This window comes from Lycium ferocissimum, chromosome 11 (assembly GCF_029784015.1).
Source record: "Lycium ferocissimum isolate CSIRO_LF1 chromosome 11, AGI_CSIRO_Lferr_CH_V1, whole genome shotgun sequence".
NCBI lineage: Eukaryota > Viridiplantae > Streptophyta > Magnoliopsida > Solanales > Solanaceae > Lycium > Lycium ferocissimum.
The window spans coordinates 32367812-32389749 of NC_081352.1; the positions used below are offsets into that span (position 1 = coordinate 32367812).

At 36.4% G+C, this 21938-nt stretch overlaps 1 protein-coding gene across 1 annotated transcript; it reads right to left on the reverse strand.

Moving 5' to 3' along the window:
* Window positions 1-756: 756 nt before the first annotated feature.
* On the reverse strand, window positions 757-19811 carry LOC132038250 (uncharacterized). Its single transcript, XM_059428940.1, has 12 exons — window positions 19771-19811; window positions 17734-17900; window positions 15832-16357; window positions 15377-15524; window positions 13630-13800; window positions 13258-13384; window positions 10624-11544; window positions 9220-9432; window positions 8400-8499; window positions 3082-3263; window positions 2690-2756; window positions 757-1211 (listed from the first exon to the last, which is right to left on the reverse strand). Exons 1-12 carry the CDS (start codon window positions 19784-19786, stop codon window positions 1063-1065), a joined length of 2787 nt encoding a protein of 928 aa, XP_059284923.1. The 5' UTR covers window positions 19787-19811; the 3' UTR covers window positions 757-1062.
* Between the last annotated feature and the right edge of the window lie 2127 nt (window positions 19812-21938).

A 21938-nucleotide genomic window follows, 5' to 3' on the forward strand; every position in this document is an offset into this window, starting at 1 on the left:
CTGATTGTTTCCCCTACGTCCAGTCATAGTATGTGTATTGCGTTTAAGCCATATGAACTAAAAGTTACATGTTTTATCACAATTACTAATTTTTGGTTCGCTAGGGACCAGAATAAACTGCAGTCACAATATTTTCATTTTTTTCTCAGATAATAATAGAGTTAGTAATTTGTGAGAGATCACATAAGGAGATTAATTCATTCTCACAACCAATTTGAGACTTAACACTCTCTCACACACAGAGTACTACAACATGTATTATAGGGACCCTACATTGAAAAACGCAACAACACAGATTTAATGGATTTAACTGTAATACCATGTGAGGATATAACCCTTGAGTCTACCTCAGACTCAAAAGCAGAAGACCACAACTCATTTCCTCAATCAATATGAAACTTAACAACTTTAAACTATTGATAAGTTAATGTTCACCGTCGATAGCATCTCAACTAGCTAGTTAATGAGTTCACCACTCTCACGAGAAAGACAAATCAAATGCAAAGATTAAATTCCTCCTTATGTCTCTACTTTGGTGTTTAACTGTCTTTACTTTCCGATAAAGTTTATATGATTGGGCTAATATTGGCAGCTTACAGTTTTTTTTAAACAGGTAACAACTTTGTATTATAGACCAGTACTTAGGTAGTACTGAAAACCCCCTTATTGGCAGCATATAGTTTGCAAACTCCATGTTCATTCAAACATCCAGCATAATAACTGATAACCAGAATGCTAAGTTAAGCTTGGGCAATATTGGCAGCACATAGAGGTGTTCAATAGACATCAGCATTCAATAGGTATTCGACCTTAGTTGAGGTGTCAAAATGAAAACTAAAGCCAACCTCAAGGGGTCGTCTGTGAATTTGGCCTTAATAAATGTTCAAAGCACCAATATGTGATGCAAACAACTGAAATTCTAAGAAATTTCAGCTCAAAGGCACATATAAATTGCTTCTGGACAACAGTGAAATCAATACAGTACTATGGAATTAATAGTATGGTCACCATTAATAGGATTTGAAAATGTTGGGTGTTCATGTTTCCTTGCTATCATGCAATCTAATGGGCGTTGTCCGCTTTTGGCTGTAGATTGGTAATCATCTGAAATGCAGCCGACTCGCGTGCTTCAGAGGAGCTGGGCTGCAGATCACTCTCACAAGAGCAAAGAAATTTAGGCCCCCTTACAGTAACTATAGCATTAAATCCACCTATGAGAAGGTGAACACAAAAGATTAATTGAATCTGGAATTTTAAGGAATGAATACCATTAAATGTCATAAAAGTAGATTCTATAAGGTTGTGAGCAGCCAAAATTGGAAATTTCGGGTTTCCTTTTTATCACGGGAAACTGTGTTTCAGACAACAAATAGGTATTACTAGCTTGTCCAACAGATGAAACCCCCCTTAAATGCAGTATGTTCAGTAGCACAGCACTGATAGAAAAATAGAACAAAATATTAGGAAGTTCACAGAACCAACAACAACATACCCAGTGTAGTCCCACAAGTGGAGTCTGGGAGGGTAGGATGTATGTAGACCTTACCTCTACCTTTTCGGGGTAGAGAGATTGTTTCCGATAGACCCTCGGCTCAAAAGAAACGGAGTCAATGCAGGAAGTTCACAGAACAAAATGAAGAAATTATCATGGGAAGGAAATGTCCAAAGTGGGTTTCATGTTAAAAGATGCTGTTCTTTTGGGTCAATGAACAATAAAAAGCCAAAGGATTAATCAAAGGAAAAAACTAACATTCTAACAAAGTTGTCTTACCAAATCCAAAAAGGACTCTTATTACTATATTTTAACAAAGTTGTCTAACCTATTCCAAATTGACCTGACTTATTAAGTATTTGTACTAAAATGCCTAAATGGGGAATCACATCGTATTTCAAAATCATAACGTGATGTGAAGCAAAGGTCTGGGTAGGTAAGGGCTGTACATGAAAGAATCATCACATGATATGGTTGAAGATGAGGCTTATGTTGTCAAACCGCTCATTGGATGCGGTTGAAAAGAATCTTTGGATGACATAAGGAAACCCAAGACAAGGTCAGCAGAGTAGAAAAGTATGAGTGATGTGCCAGAAGTTGCAGGGGAAGTGCCAGTGAGAAAGTCAGAGCAAGTATGCATAAACATCCACCAGTAAAAGCACGTAAGCCTGGGAGACGAATAAAGTGCGAAAAGTATAGACCTATTTACTCCTAGTCTCGTAACAGAATAAACTGATTTGTAACTGCTTGTGCAAATAGAAATGGTGTGATCTTGTCATTTTTTACGGGTGATAAGATAAGTCAGCATCAGGGTCCAACAGGCCAAAAGGAAAATTAAGTTCATGTCTTTTTGTATTCTTTTAAAGGAACATTTACTGCCATCTTTTTATTTCAAGAAACATTTTCTCTCTACGATCAGCAACCAGATGTTCTCAACTGTCGGTCACGGCCCAAGCCCAAAGGCTTTTATGCTTCACGGTTTTTCCTCTTGAGTTTTAACCCAAAAGGTACCTCAACAGTTGAAACTCACCCTTAGCCTTATATGACCCCTAACTTTCCCCTCCAATTCCAATGGATACGTTGCCTAATGCAAATTCATAGTCGAGCCCGCTTTCAAGTCCAACCGCCAACAATCCATGGTCAGTCACACCATCTTTATTAGAAAAGAAAAAGTCGCATCAATGTAAAATGTCGTACCATCTGTTGCTGACTGACTATATGATGGAACCATCCAGTTATTCACACAACAAATTTGATACAAGTCCTGCCAAAAGAAAAACCATTGCATTTAGTGGGGGGGAAATGACAATAAGGTGTAAATGCTTCATAAGATGCTGATCAGAAAATGGAAATATGTAAGCGATCATGAAAGAGAACACAGAATATGCTGATAATATTGATAAACACAAGCATTTCCTAAGGATCGACCAACACATTAAGGGGCACAGGGACAAATTATCAGACATGATGCTTGACCAAGAGCACAAGACATCAATAATCTGTATGAAAAGGATCAAGTTATAAAGCATGGAACAAGCACTAATAAAAGAGGAGATAAAATTGAAGAAAGTTCTGATGTCAACACATGCCTGGCATGCACGTCTTGGAGTGCGTACAGCTTTGGACAATTTCCTTTCACTCATAGATTGAAGCACGCCAAGCTCTTCGTCAGGTTGATGGCCTTCTTGGATAGCAGCTCTATCCTTCAAGCGCATTTCTTCAGAGAAGTCCAATACTGTATCTAGTTTTAGAGGCAAATTGTCTTTGCCACCTACAAGGCATTAAAATAACATGAGAACATTGACCTGCAGAAATTTAGATCAAGTTCATGACAGTGTTATCAAAGGCGCGCTTAAGCCCTAAAGCGAGGCTCAAAACATGTTGAGCGCTTCGCCTCGCTTTATGTGCGCTTCAGTGTCGTCATCAAGGCTCTAAGACATACTTTTCCTTGCCAATGAGTGTCTCTTGATGAGGTGACACTAGATGATTGATATTTCACTTTATCGTAATATTTTTACAATTTCTTTGTCCATATATTTGTTATTCATGTTTATTATTATTAATCTTGGACTAAATGTATATATATTTGTGTTATTGTACCATTGCGCTTTTTTTCATTATAGCCCATGTTTTTTTTGCGCTTTGCGCTTAAAGCCCCACCTGACCTTAGAGCTTTTTTGCGCTTTTCGCTTTTGATAACACTGGTTCATGATATAGCGGTTTTGAGTAGTTCACAACTCCAAGAAACTACCAAAACTTGACTAGCAATCAAAACCTCCACAAGGAAACTTGGCCACAAAAGCCTGATATAATAGTTCACAACTATGCTGTCGCCCTTACCTCTCCAACACAGGAAAGAAGAAAAAAAAACAAGAAAAATGAAACCATTTTAGTCAAAGCTGTAGCGTCCCTGAAAATTTTGATTTAATTTTAACACTTTAAGCGGGCTAACGAAAATAGGAAATATTTGTTATTGTACCAACAACGATGATGGTTTAAGAAAAATATCTTCGGACATGTTAATACTTATGTATATGATTAGGAGGTATATGGACGAAGTATAAATTATTAATCATATTCAAATGGGTGATAAAGTTATAAAAAGGAAGGCAAAGAAAGGGGGAATTGGTGCAACACACCAGAGAGTATTAAAAAGGACCAAAATGTTTCAGTGATGCATATAACATTTTAAACCATTTGGGTCACGAATTGAAGACAACAGATTTTTACCCATTAGGCGGGGTCCCGGCCAAAGGAAAAGAATGAAAACCAGTTCACAATTTGTAAAGGCAACGAATGGAGCTAAGTGTGGTTTTTTCAAGAGCTCTCGGCCAACCTCCTTCTCTAACGGCTTCAGGTAAATTTCTATCAATAACTTGTGTTAGTTGGGATTAGTAAATGCCCATATTAATACCATTACACCTTTGAATTGGGTAGGTTTCAACAAGAACTCTACGGATCTTTAAAAATTCCCAAAAGTTGAATTTTGGGGTTTCTTCAAGAAGGTAGTTTCTACACTTGTACTCCCTGTTTCAATTTGTTTGTCTGACTTTCCGTTTTAGTCCGTTTAAAAAAGAATGCATCTTTCCCTTTTTGGCAACTCTTTAATTCCAACTTTCCACATGACATGTTTATAACTACATGATTAAAGGGTATTTTGGTACATTCTACATATCTTTAATTTAAGAATGGAGGGAGTAAATGATATATATATGAGTTATTTATGAGTATTTGTGGTTGTGGAAGGTATTATTCGAGTTGATTGGTTGTTGGAGTGACCATAAATGTGTAAGCCTCGCTTGTTATTAATGGTGTTGGTCGTTTGGTGGAGGAGAAGATGGAATAGTGATGTTGAGACTTGAATGTTGAATTTTAACGACTCAAATGAAGATAGCTACACCATTATTACAACAAGCACAACATACCCGATATATATCCCAGTTATAGTGGGTTGTGAAAGATATTATTCGAGTTGATTGGTTGTTGGAGTGACCATGAATGTGTAACCCTAGATTGTTATTAACCCTGCGCTTTGGGGAGGATAGGAATAGTGATGTTGAGACTTGAAGACCTCGGCTCGAGAAAAAGCATGACAACCATTATTGAGGTCCTTAAAGTTATTGAGAATGATATCACCAACATGGGTTAATTTAGGAAACCTTGAGAATTTAATCTAAGTGTCGGACACTTCATAGACTAAACTTATATTGTGAGGATACTTTATTAATAATAAATATGAGTTCTTATATGTAGATTGAAGTTGTAGATATCATTGGGACGACCAACTCGACTTTAGCTAAATTAAAGTGACTTTGGGGTATGTCGGGCTTCTAGCTTCTTGTGTGTTTACAAAGCTAACTCATGACGTCTAATAATAACTTAAATGAGATTCCATGCACGTGCGGGACAAGCGTACATGGTTTACTCTTTGGAAATGTTGGTATGACCAAGTGTTGAATCTTATAACCAAGTGTTGAATCTTATACCGAGTGTCTATGATTACTGGGCAAATTCTACATCGATTCTACACTTCTCACAGTTTGTTGGTTATAAACTTATCATATGCTTCGAATAATAGTATTATACCTCTTTCCCCTTGCTTTTCATTTAAAGTAACGAGATGAGTTAAACGAACTAAAGAAAGAGGAGTTCGGCTAACATGCCATGAGTTGAGATAAGTTACGTTGAGAAAATTATACGACGCCTATCCAGTCAGGAGAGTAGATTGAACTTTTTGGATCCTTGATGCATTACAAAGAAATGCGATTTGGCTACAAGCCATGATTTTACAAAATGAGATAAATATATATTTTTTTGCCAATCCAGTTGGGAGAGTAGATTGGACTTCTTGGATCCTTAATGCATTACATGTAGCCTATCTGCCAGGGAGAGTATGTCAGACTTAGACGATGGTATCCCGATGAATTACATGTAGCCTGTCTTGCGAGAGAGTACGTCAGACTTCGAGGATGGTATCCCGATGCATTTCTTCACCTAGGTTTGTGAGACTCTTGAGATACAAATATTGAATTTACGAACTATAATGACGTGTGACACACTTTAATGATCATAATAATGTCATAATAGATTTATGCTCATTTTGGGCATTTGGGATAAATTTAAATGCTTCCATTTAATTTTTTAATAAAATTAATCGCTTATTTATATTATCTTTCATGTGCTCATTATTTTCTTTACATATATATAGTTGTATAACTCTTGCCCCATCACGAGTGGCGGCTATGCCGCATATCTGAGTACTCCAATACTCGGGCATCGTTTGTTTAAATGATGTCAGATTTAGCAGACGGTCAGGTGCAGGGCGGTCAACGTATGGGCTAGAGTTCCTACAGCTTTCTACTTTTGGTGAGACCACCTACACTCCAATACTTTTGTTTAGGCATCTTTATAATTTTATTTGTTTGATTAAATTTATATTATTTTGGGTAATGGGTACTCATATGGCATCGCAAATGACATTTCTATTTATGTCAAGTTTATAGTTGATGTACTTCGATCGTTAAGGGAGTAACTTTATTCCTCTCATTTTGTTATTTTTTTATTTTTTTTTGGAAAATGCTTCAGGATGTTGGGGACCTTTAAAAGAAAAACAAGAGAAATACTTACAGAGATCAATAATTCTACCAACTGTTTTGTTTCCTTCTATATCTTTTTCTTTACACCAGAAATAAAGATACAATTTCTACCTTGTGGAATTAGACCTATTTTCAAAATTTCTACTATTGCATGTGGATCATGCCTCTATTTCAGATCTGCAATATACTTTTGTTTAGTATGGGATGGCAAAAATAAATGGTTGTTGGTCTCTTCTGTTTTCCCACACTTTATTATTTTTTTTCTTCATATGTGTCAGCAACCAACCATGTAAAGCATTTGGTTGGTGCTAAGTTTCTCCAAACCTTTCTCCACAAGCTTTTGCGTCTGTTGTTTTGCATCGCTTTCCATTTTGTAAGCCCTGCTGATTTATATTTTCCATCAATTCAGGTGCATTGTTGGTGCCAGGAAACATCCCTATTTCTTCTATGGGCCACTCTCTCCATTTCCAATCATTTAGTACTCATAACCCTGGCCAACAATCACTGACAAATGACATTTCTACTTCATGTCTAGTTTATGGTTGATGTTTCTGACTCCAGACCCCAACCCCATAGATCATTACATTACTGGGAGTTACTATTATTTCTCTCATTTTGTTATTAAGTTAATAAATTGAGTTACGTGAATCCACTGTCTCTGCTTTTCAGTTCTCCCATTTAACCAGATTATAACCTTTAATCTCTTCGGTTTCTTCATTTTATTAAATAGTGACATTATAATGCTAACACTGAATTTATAAGAATATGTCTAAAAGACAAGTATTGAGCCTTCGATCTTGATAGGCACTAGGTGCCCAAATAGACTGTAGGCATATTATCCACTTTACATCCCAGAATATCTCCATTTTATTAGGGAACAAATTGCTTTTCCCCCAATTCACTTTCAAACCTAAAGACAAAAGCACCATGTCGTCTTTTGTCCATGCGTAACAGTTACAGTATGAACTCAAAACCTTCCATTGCCAAGATGAATGGAAGGGGAGAGGGGGTCACTGAGTCCCCTTTCTGAGGGAAAGAAGCCCACTGGTTCACCATTCACCAAAACAGAAAATCTAACAGTGCTGATGCAAAATTTAATCCACCCGAGCCATCTTTCTCCATGTAAGATATAATATTGGTATCTTTCTAGTTGTTGTGGGTGACCAACTTATCCACCACCTTTTTCAACCTTTTATATTTTTGCATCACCTTATATATGCTGTATCTGATTGCTTAAGAAAGAAAGAAAACAAACGATTGTAATTGCTGTAGTTTTGACAAAAGCACCATGTGGTCTTTTGTCATGCATGTTATTAAAGTCCATACAACTGGCAATACACTTACGATGTAAGATATAATATTGATATATTTCTAGTTGTTGTGGGTGCAGATTTATTGCAACCATCTATTGAAAAAAGAAAAACAATGGTAAGAGTCTTCTAACTATGATGAATCTCACATGATAATGGTTGATAAAGTAACTTTAATTACTTGAGGTAAAAAAATGGAGCAGTTGCCTTCATTCCCAAGACCTGCCCACTACACACTCACCATGTCAGCTTGGAACAAAATGGGTCTATAAGGAGATAAGAGGCAACTAATTTGGGATAGAAACTTAGTTCATTCACATTCCATTTCTAAAAAAAAAAAAAAAAAAAAAAAAAAAAAAAATGAAACCAAACAAGAGAGGGAGGAAAAACAAACAACAAACAGAAGAAAATAATTTTGAACCGCACATGTAAACAGAGTAAAGCTAGCACAAAGAAACTGAAACAAAATGAAGCTACTAAAGCCTGAGATAGAAATCATACCTTCAAAGATTCTTTGAATACTTTTATCACATAATGCCATTTCATCTCCTATTTTAAGTTGTTGATGATACTGCAAAGAAATGAATGCAAATGGATATAACTGAGAGCCAAATAAAGTGTAAGCTCCACTAATGAGATTAAAAAGTTACTCCACAGAATCTCTATAATGGAAATAAGAAAACAAATAGTAAATAATTCAGAAAGAATAACAGACCAAAGGAAAACCCCACAAGACTTTTGGCCCATTAAAAGTACATAGCTAAGGACCAGAACAAATTACCGACTATATTTTGAAGGATGAAATTCTTGATACATTGACACAAGTTTTAACTGGTCAGGTAAAATATACATCACAATTCATAGTCTTCGTCTTACAACAGTCCAACTTGAGGAATTAATGGGTGAACTTAGTTTCTCAATTGGATTAAATGGAAGTCAGATGAAAAACCAGTGAATTAAGATAGACTAAAATATACTTAAGAAGATCGAAGGGATAAGGAAAAATAAATGTGGCCATATAAGCAATAATAAATTGAATTATCAACTCGTTAGCATAGATCTGGAAAAAGGCACAAGTATATCGCTAAGAGCCGCAATTGGATTTTAGTTCGGAATCCATTGCTCTGTTGTCTATAAGACCTGACACAAAAAAGGGACATCTCCAAACTTCCTGAACACTGACTTTCAGCTTTAAATAGATCAAGGAATAACTGCAACATTCATTATAAAATAAACAAATGACAAGGCTCTTGACCACATATACTCTTTTTGAGAACGGCTTGACCATATATACTCTATGTGATACCAAACATTAAATTACCAGTTTCTCTCGTTTATGAAGAAGAATGTCCAGGGAAATTTGTGTCAAAGCCTTCTCTTTTGAAGCCAAAACAGTTGGTAAATCGCCTATATCCATAGATTCATGCTTGTAAGGAACAAGTGCAGTATGTGCCACAGAAATCCCATTTTGATTGGGTGAGGTAGCGGAAAGGCCACACTCTTTATCAGCCTTCCCCTCATCAGTTCTTGGTGCCTGCAAATAAGGCTTGGTATCAAATATGACAATATAATGAAGAATGAAGACCCCTCTTCCCATCTCCAGGAAAAAATAATGACATCCATCAACTTAAGTTGGCACCCAAGGGTGTCGCCTAGCGGTCAATGAAGTGGGTGGAGAACCGTGAGGTTTCAGGTCCAAATGGCAAAAAAACACTTAAGTGATTTCTTCTCATCTGCCCAAGCCTTGGTAGGCAGAGTTACCCAGTACTTGTGCTAGTGGGAGATAACAAGTACCCAGTGGAATAGTCAGGTGTGCACAAGCTGGCCTGGAAACCACCATCATCCAAAAGAAAGCAGCAGTTGTATGTCCTTCCCTAAGAATAAAACTATAACCTCCACCACAGATTCCCCTCCAATTTAGTCCATCCAATTCTTTTGACTACTTTTTTCCAAAAAGCAAAGTTCGTTACTCCTTCGTATGTCCTTCCCAAAAAAGAATAAAAACAATTTAACTTTAAACCTCCACCTTTGCCTTATTTTAGACAGATTCCCCTCCAATTTAGTCCATCCAATTCTTTTGACTTCTTTTTAAGTCCCAAAATGAGGACCATTTGGACTCCTTATATGTTTGTTATTTGGTAAGGGATCTATTTCTTTATAGGCCATCCCAATTCATGATTTAACGATGTTGGGCCCCCATATTAAATTGTACACACTCCAGATGTCCGTCCCTGGGCGTGAGGCGGGGTGTTAAGTCTCACATCGATGGGATGAGGACCATTTGGACTCCTTATATGGACTTGGGCAATCCTCCCTTTTGGGGTTGAGTTAGGCCCATGATCTATTTCTTTACACACTCTACCCTCCCGGACCCCACCTGCTGGGATTATATTGGGTATGTTGTTGTTGTACTACTAATACTATCACTAAGAACTGCAGCTGAATGTACTACAGATTTATAAAGGAATGGATTAATGTCTGCTGTGGGACCCGCAAAGAATACACAACTGTAAAAACTTTAGCAAAAGAAGAAAAGAGGTGTATTATAATAAAATTCTGCAATATCTAGATGAAATTTCCTTCGCTTAAAATATGATCGCTAACTCATCCCAAGTGGAAAATTTCATGAATGCTCTTGAAAAAAGAAAGGGAGGATTAATAAGAACAAATAAGAGTAATGCATCGTAAATCCAAAACTTTTACTACATTAACTGAAATTGTCTACCTTGCAAATTACGCCACTTCCAATGATTTCTCCACCACTCTCCCTCATCCTCTTGTTCTGGTGCTGATAAACTTCTGTGGTAAGCTTACAATCCTTACTGTTATTTCCATTTTTGGAGCAGGGAATACATGCATCAATATCCATCCTCTGAGGCCTGGTAGGAGAACTAGAATAACCATCATTCATTTGCACCTCCAAAGGTTCACGACAAGCACCAGCTAACTCTTTATCATTAAAATCATTGATTTCACAGCTTTTAGTGGATTTCACCAGCTCCTCAGCTTTCTCTTCTAGTGTCCTTGGGCGGTTGATGTTAGCACACGGTTCTTTCGCAGTTGAATCTTCATTGTCTCGGATATTTTCATGGTGTACGTTGTTACTTGTATCATTTAAACATTCCAAGTTGACACCAGTTAGCTTATCACCACTGAAATCTACAATTTCTTTATTTCTAATTGAACAATCTCTTCCAGCTTCTTCACTTTTCCTTATCCTATGGGAGCCATCTACTTCTTGACCAACTGCAGAATGACTGACTTTTTCAAGGGGACCATCACCATCTTTTGCCTCTGAAATTTCTAGGTTTATACGGTCTGACTTGGTTCCAACTAAGCTTTCATTAGGTGTCTTTGCTTCCATCTTTTCTATCTTTTCCCCTATGCTCTGCCATCCTTTACTAGCACTTGCCTCTTTGGCTTCACCACTAAAACTCCCATAGGCACTCACTCTTTCATGGTGCACATCATTTTCCTTCACAAAATCTTTCTGGTACCCTGTATTCTTTTCACAATTGTTATTGGCAACAACCTCTGCACTAAAAGAGTCTGCAGGGTTGGCATTTCTGTCATTATTGTCATTGACCAAAATACTGCAAGCACTGTGTGAACCTTTAGCACTCATGATGCTTACGTTGCCACGTTTTGATCAAACAATGAGATTCTGCTCTCAGAAACTGCTTTTTCACGATTGTCCGCTATATCCTCACTCTGCATCATTTTGGTAGCTTGTCAATAAAGGTATTTGAGCCTATCTCCAAACAAATAACATATTAGTGCATGTAATTTGAGAAACTTCAATCTCTGCATCATTTTCTGGTAGCTTGTCAATAAAGTGTGTTACCTGCTAACCTCATACAGTGTGTAATATAAAGGAATGAAAGACAAGTTTTTGTAGATCTGGGTTATTTGCTATCTTGTTTATATAACAAACAAATAACATATTAGTACATGTAATTTGATATAATTCAATCAACTCCCTTGACATTCTCAAGAGAATCTGCATTTTAGAACTAGCTTGTACATTACTAAATTGGAGAATGTGTTACCTGCTAAGAGAATTGGAATATAAATAAACTTATGTGTGTAACATATATAAAGGAATGAGAATGATTACTACAAATATTTTGTAGCAAATGGGGTTTAGGTTCTCAATAAAATGGGTTGATATCAAATAAACTTCTGAAATAAAACTCAAATACAGTTTACAGATATTTAAAGTGCGCCAACAAAACTCGGAAATGAAGATAACATATTCCAAAAGTAACAAAACTGACACGGATGGGATTAAATCTCAGGAGCTTTGATTTATACCTATCAAAATATTAATCCGGAAAAAAGGAGAAGGCATAAAAACAGTACCCCTTTTGCAGAATGGTGAAAGATTGGCAGAACTAGCTGCCTAGTACTTGCAAGAAAAGGTCAAGCTCATAAAGAAGTCTAGATACCTTCCATACAGCTAGCCACGTAACATAAGCAAATACATGACAAGACCAAGTCTTTCACTTATTGCTACTTCAAGAACCACCACCCGATTTATTTTCTTTGTCACAATAAATTAAAGGGAAAGAAACTCAAGAGAACTTGAACAGATGACCAACATAATACCATAAATTCCAGTCCCATAACCTCTTATAACACAAACCAACAGTTGGAACACACAAGAACCTGCAGTACAGTAAAATATACATATGCATACATCTTACCTGGCTCCCAACTTTCTCCCTATCCCTCGCACTACTCCCCCACTTAACTCAAGGGACGTATATATTTTGATCAGGTCAATCAACATAAATATATTATATACAGTGTATGCTCCGATCAGAAATAGAGCTGAAGAGGACTAAATCTTTCGCCATAACACATCATTCAACTGAGAATAGCTCAATCTTACAAGTTTTGTTATATACGATTAAGATACATTTTTTTTTTTTTTTTTTTTGATGACATGAAAATAGCTCAAAACCACACAGAGAGGTAACAAGGCAAGCCCCGTGCGACGAGAAATTTGATGATGAATTAGTGCCAAGTTACCTAAATAAATCACTTGTTTCTGATTCTCATAATCAATATAGTTCTCTACATCCCCCGAGGCTTTCGTCTAGTGGTAACATTGCAGCTTGCAACATGTGGATTAGGCGCACAACATGGGTTCAAATGTTGCCACATACGGTATTTAAGTGGAGAAGGGTGGAACGGGGCCATATCTGCCGAGTTTCAAACCAAGTGCCACTAGCCAGGGTTTTCTCGGTTATCAAAAGAAAAAAAATTCTTTAAATAAAGGTAGGATTAATTTATTTCGTATGATGTTCGTTTAGCTTTCCCTTATTCAGGACTAATTTCCTTATCTTTTCCTTACTTTACTAGTCTTGTTCAATTGCATGTTAGGCCTAAAGGAATCAAGCAAAATTACAAAATATAAGTTATGCATATATTGGCCTTCGTCAATTTGATCGCACAAAGTTGTCAAGTAGGCATGTAGACTGCTGCAAGACCGACTAGGCCCAAGCATCAAGGTTCAATTTCAGTGGACATGTAACAACTTGAAGAACAAAAACCTAAAATATGAACAGTACCATAAAGATTGATTCAGTAGTATCTAAAGATACTCAAGCTGAAGGAATTTATGATGTGGCTGAAAGTCTTTTATTTATAAGGAACTAAATAAATATGGCTGAGACAGACAGAGACACATTAAGTTATAACTCAATTAAGTCAGGCACCAAATGACTATAAAGCAAGATATACTGAAAGCTCACCACAAACAAAGGCCAATTGAAAATGAAGATACCTCAGAAAAAAGGCTGACATGATACTGGCATAGGGAAGCAGATGAAAGTGCTCAACTACTTCTGTAGTGGACCAACCACCAGAACTCCTTTTCACCAGTGGGCCTTGTAAACTACAGAGATAAAACAGTTATCACTTTACTTTTTCTAGTAGCAACAGTACTAGAATATATGAATCAATGCTATTCAAAAATTATATAAGCAATTATGCCTTTTGACTTTACATAGTTGATAAGTATGGGATCACAGTTGGGGTTGGAGAATTAGAGATATTGTCTTGCTTTTATGGTGTGGTTTGTGGAGGGATATCATGAAGGGATGGGATTATTTCCCGGAAAATATATCATTCAAGGTAGGACAAGAGAGTATATCCTTTTGGGGACACAATTGGTGTGGGAATATTTTCTTGAAGGATGAATTCCACAGTCTCTATATAATATCTTGCCAAAGAGACTTGACAATTCAATAGATTAGGGGGACAAAAGGTGGAAAGACTTTTTGGGATTTGAGATTTTCAAGATTGGGAAGTGAGTGAGTTTCCTAGATTGACAGACTTACTTCACAGGCAAGTCAATCCGGCGGTTAATCCCGATGTGTGGTGGTGGGGCTTGGGAAATAATGGAGTGTTCTCTGTGAAGTCTTTTTATGAGAAACTTTTGGTTAGTTGATTTCCCATGTAATGCAATATGGGTTCTAAGTGTGCCGAGAAAGGTTTGTTTTTTCAATTGGCTAGCCTCTAGAGGGGTGATTTTGACCGTAGAAAATCTTAAAAGGCGGAAAGTTGTCTACGTCAGTTGGTGTTACATGTGCAAGGAGACGAGCGAGGACATAGATCACCTTCTTCTACGTTGCAGGCTTACCATGAGATTATGGTGGGATATGTTTAGGTGGTTTCACACACATTGGGTAATGCCAATAAATGTGAAAGATTTGATGTTCAGGTGGAAGAGCCAGAGGAGGAGAAGACGAAGGGCTTGGAACGTGGTACCGCTTGCGTTAATGTGGGTAGTGTGGAGCGAGAGAGAAATAGGAGAGCTTTTGAAGGAGTAGAGTCGAGTTTCTCTCAGTTGAGGAGTAGCCTCCGTTCTCTTATTTACTTTTGGTGTAAACAAAAAGTTCCTAGTTGTATAGAGGATTGGAGAGGGGGGGGGGGGGGGGAGTTTGTAGAGAATCATATTTTGTAAATTCTTGATCTTTTGGTATACCCTTTGTATACAGCCGTTGTGGGAATGATTATGAATGAAAATATTTTTACCTGATCAAAAAAAATTAGGGTTTGTTCTTTGACTGTAAGTTCATCAATGTTAGACTCATAAAAACACAACATGAAATTACAATCTTCAAACTCGGCATAGTTAATGCCAACTTTGAGTTGCTCTTCAGCTAACAAGAGTGTATACAAATGAATCATTCTACTGATTCACATGATTCTATCAAAGAAAGTAAATCTTGATGAACTTGGGGAACCATCACATCATTTCTTCACAAGAAAGTAGCAGTATCATCTTATAGTACCAGTTTCAAAAAAAAAAAAGTAGCAGTGTCATCAAACAAATGAGCTATTCTAAGACTGGAGATACAAGAGTTCTTATCGAAAAAAGCCCATCTTTACAATACCCTTGATAAAAAATTGGAAAAAAAAAAAACAATTATTCTCTAAGACAAAGCAGTTAAATGGCAAGAACTAACCTCTTGAGAGTCTCCTTGACAGGATTTTGATTGTCCTGATTGGCTGATTGGGTACATTGCATGATGTAAAAGCAAGAGGATGTCTTCTCTTTAGTTAGTGAATATACCACATGCTCCTCCAAAACCATAAGGTCAGACCGAGAAATACCTGTTCCATGTCAAGCAAAGTATCATACATGACACAACGCTCCCTAAATCAGGACAAACCTGTAACTCAAGCAGTTCATTTTTATAAAACAGAACAGAAAGATCGCACTGCCTAGGTCAATGCTCTGTCGATCAATTCTTTCTCTGCTCAGGCATGAGAAAACTCTACTTAAGAGACTTGTCCAAGCAAAGGCATTCTAAGAACTTACGAAATCAACTTATGATTGTCTGGTTAACCTAGAACAGTCGAGGACAATACTTTTGCCAATCTAAGAAATATATTACAAATAATTATGAAATTCACGTACCTGTAGCATCCTTGACAGCTATAAATGCAAGCTGCTGAAAGCCAGAGTCATCATCTTTTTGCTCTACTGTCACTGGTCTTATGTTGGTTCGCTTCTTTTTGTGTAGATGTTTTGTCTCCACCTCACCTTCTATTTCAGCAGTGGGAAGGTCAAGGCATTTTTCGAGGAGAGACCAGACCCCTTCAGTAACAGAACCAAAAAGCAGCCAACAATTTTCTTTCTTAGAGTCTAGTAGTAGGACAGATACTTTTGCAATTAGCCATTCGTTCATAGACGGAACATCTTTTGATGCATCCAAAGCCCAAGATATATTGCAAGCATCTTGGATTGCTTTTTCAGTCACTGAGAGATCATTGTCCGTGTCCTTGGAGCCAGTTGTATTGGATTGATTCGTAAACTTCATGTATGACACCAACACTGGCCTCAGAGTCATGGCCAACTTGCAAAATGACTCAAAATCTAAAAATTGTGCCTGTGGATTTTGCTTCCTCTGGTAGTAGTTGTAAAGCAACACAACAGCATGCAACTGAAGAAGCAAAAGAATTCAAAAGTCAACTGAAAATCTTATTGGACAACTTACATTTTATATAAAGTTGCCAAAGCTGATCCATTACTCCAATATAAAAAATAAAAATAAAAATAAAAATAAAAATATATATATATATATATAGAGAGAGAGAGAGAGAAAAGTCAGGTGGACTATGCCAAGGACTACAGGAGGGCTACTAGAATGTTGGAACAGTACTGGAGGATTTGCTAGACAGAAAAAGTGGTGGCAAATAGTACCTACGTGTGTGGTGGCTGTGTAGGAGAGAAACTGAAGAGGCTTTGAAGATAACTACAACCCAATACAGAAGATCAAGATGAATTGTTTGTTTTTGTTTCACTTCTGGTGGCGTAAAGAAGAATTACTGAATGATGCTAAATGCTTGAAAGGTACTATAGGATCCTTGTAAGGAGGAGTTTTTTTCTTTTTTGAAATGGTACATATGGTTTCTGCACAATCTTTGAGCTGATGATCAATTATATTATTACCTTTCTCAAAAAACTTACATTCTGTACATATACAAAAACAGTGGAGAAGATAAAAGCCACATGAAGCAGCAAACCGATTAACGGACAGCAATAACAACTATGCCTCAATCTTAAACCAGTTGTGTCCAAACTGATAATAAAAAATCTTAAATACTGCCTCAAATTTGATACAGGAAGAAATTATAGGTAACAAAGGGATACCAACAAAAGATTCAAGATCATCAGTAGGCTATACGCATTTGTAATGCTGCTGGACATCAAGTGAACAAGGAAATCAACCTAAATAAATTTGCTAACCGGTTTACTGTAGAAACAATTCAACCTCTGTCTCTTTCTTTTATATATTCCCCCTTTTCTGCTATCTATCACAAATTAGTATCCTTCAACATTGAAAGAGCAGGACATGGAACATCTGTACCTTCATCTAAAATAAGAGATATATAGTTTATTACTTATTTCCATTCTCTGCTTACGGTTTCTTTCAGGTGTGTGTTGGTGACAGTGAAAGACGTTCAAGGCATACAAATTAATCTTCTCCATTCCAAGAATGTTTCTAAATTGCCTTCAACTGAACTAACTTTATAACAGGTTGATGAGAACTGAGAAACAAGACGGAAGTCCAATCTCGTTATTCAAACACACTGTTACTGTAACATAGCCTCAAAAGTCTTAAATAAAAGCTACGTTAAAAAGGAATACTAAGTTATTTTTATGTTATCATTGTCAAAAAAAAAAAAAATATCGTATATATATTTTTCAAATGTCAAGGGTCAGAAATCATGCCAAAAAGAATACCATGCAATGAGTATACAAGGTAAAGAGAGAACCCGCATCCTTAGGAAAGGGTGAGAGGAAACCAAAGAAGACCTGTTTGGCTACAGACTGCTGCTGAGAAAGAGAGGGAGCTTCCTTAACGGCGGATGTTCTCAAAGGCAACAGAGGACCAACTAAGTTTTCCAGCAATGTATTCACCACTTCCTCTGTAGAAATCAACTCTGATGCCATTCTTATCCTTTGCTCAGCAAGAAAACAAGCTAATAAAAATAAAGAACCAAAATCAGATAGTCCGATGTGAGTTGCTTCGTGGTTTTACTATTCTACAGTTGTAAAAAGGAATGCCAAATAGAGATTTCCACACAAAATGCAGAATCATGTAGGAGGGATAGAAAGATCAGCGAAAGTAAATAAGCAAACACTACAACAAGCCCAGTTCCAATCAAATACAACGTAAAATATTACACTAATTAGCTAGAGGAAAGTCTCTACAAAAGAGCAGCTTGTTGGGACCACCAAAACACTAGCGCAATCACTACAATACACCCATTGTCAATCAACTAGATATAAAATATTACTCCCTCCGTTTCAATTTGTTTGTCTTAGTTACTATTTGGACAGTGAAAGGATCTTTTCTCTTAACATACAACAACGACATACCCAGTGAAATCCCATAAAGTGGGGTCTGGGGAGGTTAGAGTATACGCAAACCTTATCCCTACCTTGGGAGGTAGAGAATTGTTAACTATTGTGACTTATAGTATTTTTTATGTGGTTTCTAAATATGTAAATTTTATTTCAAAAACATTGAATATTATATGTCCGAATTCACACCGACACCGAACATTAGTTAGTTTGACCCTCGTACTCCGAATCAAGCCAAACAAATTGAAACAGGGGGGAGTATAGCAATTAGCTAGAGGAAAGGCTCTTTAAGCAGCAGCTTGTTAGGACCACCAGAACACTAGAGTCATGAACTTCTCCCCTTAAACCTATATGGGCAGGTTCAATGTGGCCCTTTTTGGGAGGATTTTGGGTACAAAATAACTTTCTCCTTCTCGCTAAAGAGCGAACAGGACAGAGCGCTTCAGGATTTTATAATTCTGAATCTACTTAATGAAAAAACTACAAATACAAAATAAAACTAGTAGCGGTATAAAAGTAGAAAATGAAACACTAGAGTCATGAACTTTTCCCCTTTAACCTATATGAGCAGGTTCAATGTGGCCCTTTTTGGAAGGATTCTGGGTACAATATAACTCTGTTTCTCGCTAAAGAGCGAGCAGGACAAAGTGCTTCAGGGTTATACAATTCTGAATCTACTAACAAAAACCCAGAAAAACAAAGTTCTCCACACAAATGCCACAGTACCAGTAGATAATCATGCAACAAAAGCAAATAAAACTAAAACGAGAATAAAAATAGAAAACGAAACACTACAAATATCCATTCCCATACAAAATTCAAGGTACAAAAACCTCTCGCTGAAGAGAAGAACAACAATAAACACCATTCTCCACACAAATGTCACAGACCCAGCAAAGAATCATGCAACAAATGCAAATAAAACTAGTACTAACAAAAAGTAGAAAATGAAACACTAGAAATATCCATTTCCATACAAAATTCAAGGTACAAACAGGGACGGAGGTAGGTGGTGGATAGGGGGTTCATCCGAAGCCTTCCGGCGAAAAATTACATTGTATATACAAGGTTAAAATAATTTATATGTAAATATAATAGATTTTAAACCTCTTGGCTTCTTCGTTTATTAACTCTTTTATATTCTTTAACCCCTTAGTGAAAATCATAACTCCGCCATTGGGTACAAACACCTTTCACTGAAGAGAGTAACAACAATCAACAAAATTCTCCACATAAATGTAACAGACCCAGTAAAGAATCATGCAACAAAAGCAAATAAAACTAGAAACAAAAAGTAGAAAAAAGAAACACTTATAAGAATCCATCTCCATACAAAATTCAAAGGTACACAAACCAACCTTTCGTTGAAGAGAGGAACAGCAATAAACAAAATTCTCCATATAAATGTCACAAACTCAGTAAAGAATCATGCAACAAAAACAAATAATACTAGTACTAACAAAAAGTAGAAAATGAAACACTTACAAGAATACATCTCCATACAAAATTCAAAGGTACACAAACCAACCTTTCGTTGAAGAGAGGAACAGCAATAAACAAAATTCTCCACATAAATGTCACAAACTCAGTAAAGAATCATGCAACAAAAACAAATAAAACAAGTACTAACGAAAAGTAGAAAATGAAACACTTACAAGAATCCATCTCCATACAAAACTCAAAAGGTACAGAAACCAACCTTTAGACTGAAAAGAAGAACAACAATTGCAGAGGAAAACTAGAGAGAATGCATAAGTGAAGTGATGAAATGAAACCCTTGTGTTTGCTTATACAAGTACAGAATTGTCAGATATTACACAAAGTTGGCAGTGCATGTAAACCATTTATTTTAAGACAGCAGTCAACAGCTGTGGTAAGGTCAAATGAAGAAAGAAATAAATGGTCCCTTAACTATGCAGTTAACAGTTTTAGCCCTTTAAGTTTACCATAAGTTGATAAAATTGGTCCCTTAACTATGAGAGTAGGTTAAACATAGTCTCTTAAGTATGCACTTAATAGTTTTGGTCCTTTAAATTAGTCAAATGTTAACACTTTTAATCTCTAACAAAATATTCATCGAACTCTTTTTGTTAGATTTAACGAGAAATGAAAAAGGGAAATTAACGAAAATTCACATTTAGAGGTACACATTGCTAAAAAAAAAGTCAAATATATCGAGAAAAAACCCTTTTAAAAAAAAAGTTCCATTTTTGCCCGAAAATAACCAACGAACGTCCGTCAGTCTTAATAAATAAAAAAAATTAAAATTAAAAATTTAGAAAAATAATTGTCTTTCTCATAGTGTTCCTCAATTTTATTTGTTGATTTTCATCCATCGAGGGACATTTTTCAATTTTAAATTTAAATATTTTTTTTATGAAAATCAACTGAAGTCCGTCGGTTATTTTAGGCAAAAATGAGCAGAAACTATTTTTTTTTTAAATCATTATAATGGAAATATTATAAAAATTGAGTCTAGTATATTTTACCCATTTTTTTGCCCGAATTACCCTTCTTTTGGTGTGGTCTTTAAATTTTGCCCCTCATACTTGTGGTCTTTAAATTTTGCCCCTCATATTTGTGGTCTTTAAGTTTTGCCCTTCGCTTGAAAAGGTGGGCGAATACTTGAGGTTCTGGGTTCGAACCCCGCTCAGGCATAAAGAAAAATATAATTTCGCAAGACAAGGCTAGGGGACGTGTATGCCGGATCCGGCATACACTCCTTAAGGAAAAACTAAAGTTATGCCTCCGGCATAACCAAAAGTCTGCCTCATAAGGCAGAACTTTTCCTTAAGGCATCATTTAGTTATGTCTTATGGGTCAGACTTTTAATTAAGGCATAACCAAAAGTATGCCCCATATGGCGGGACTTTTCCTTAAGGCATAGACTTTGCCTTATAAGGCAAACTTTTAGTTATGCCTTAAGGAAAAGTTCCACCTTATGGGACATACTTTTAGTTATGTCTTATGGGGCACACTTTTAGTTAAGGCATAACTAAAAGTATGTCCCATAAGCATAACTTTTCCTTAAGATAACTAAAAGTTTGCCTTGAAAAGTAAAATAAAATAAAATATATATCTCAAGGCAAAAGTCATCCCCTCCTAAATGTACTTTTAGTTAAGATAACTAAAATTCGCTGAGAGAGGCGAGCGAAATTCAAATTCTGCCTTGCGATTTTTTTTAAAATTTTTGACTAAGGGAGGGTTCGAACCTGGAACCCATGAGTTTTAGGCGAAGGGCAAAACTTAAAGACAAACAATTTGAGGGGAAAAATTTAAAGACCGCCCCCAAAGAAGAATTGCCCCATTTTACCTAGCCAATGGATCCACTAACGAAAACCCACGAAAAACAAAGCTCTCCACACAAATGTCACAGACCTAGTAAAAAATCACGGGACAAAAACAATAAATCAAGTACTAGTATAAAAATAAAAAAATGAAACACCAGACATATATATCCATTGCCATGCAAATTGAAGGTACAAAAACCTTTCACTGAAGAGAGTAACAACAATCAACAAAATCCTACACCCAAATGTAACAGACCCATTGAAGAATCATGCAACAAAAGCAAATAAAACTAGTATTAACAAAAAGTGGAAAATGAAACACTTAGAAAAATCCATTACCATATAAAATTTAAAGGTACATAA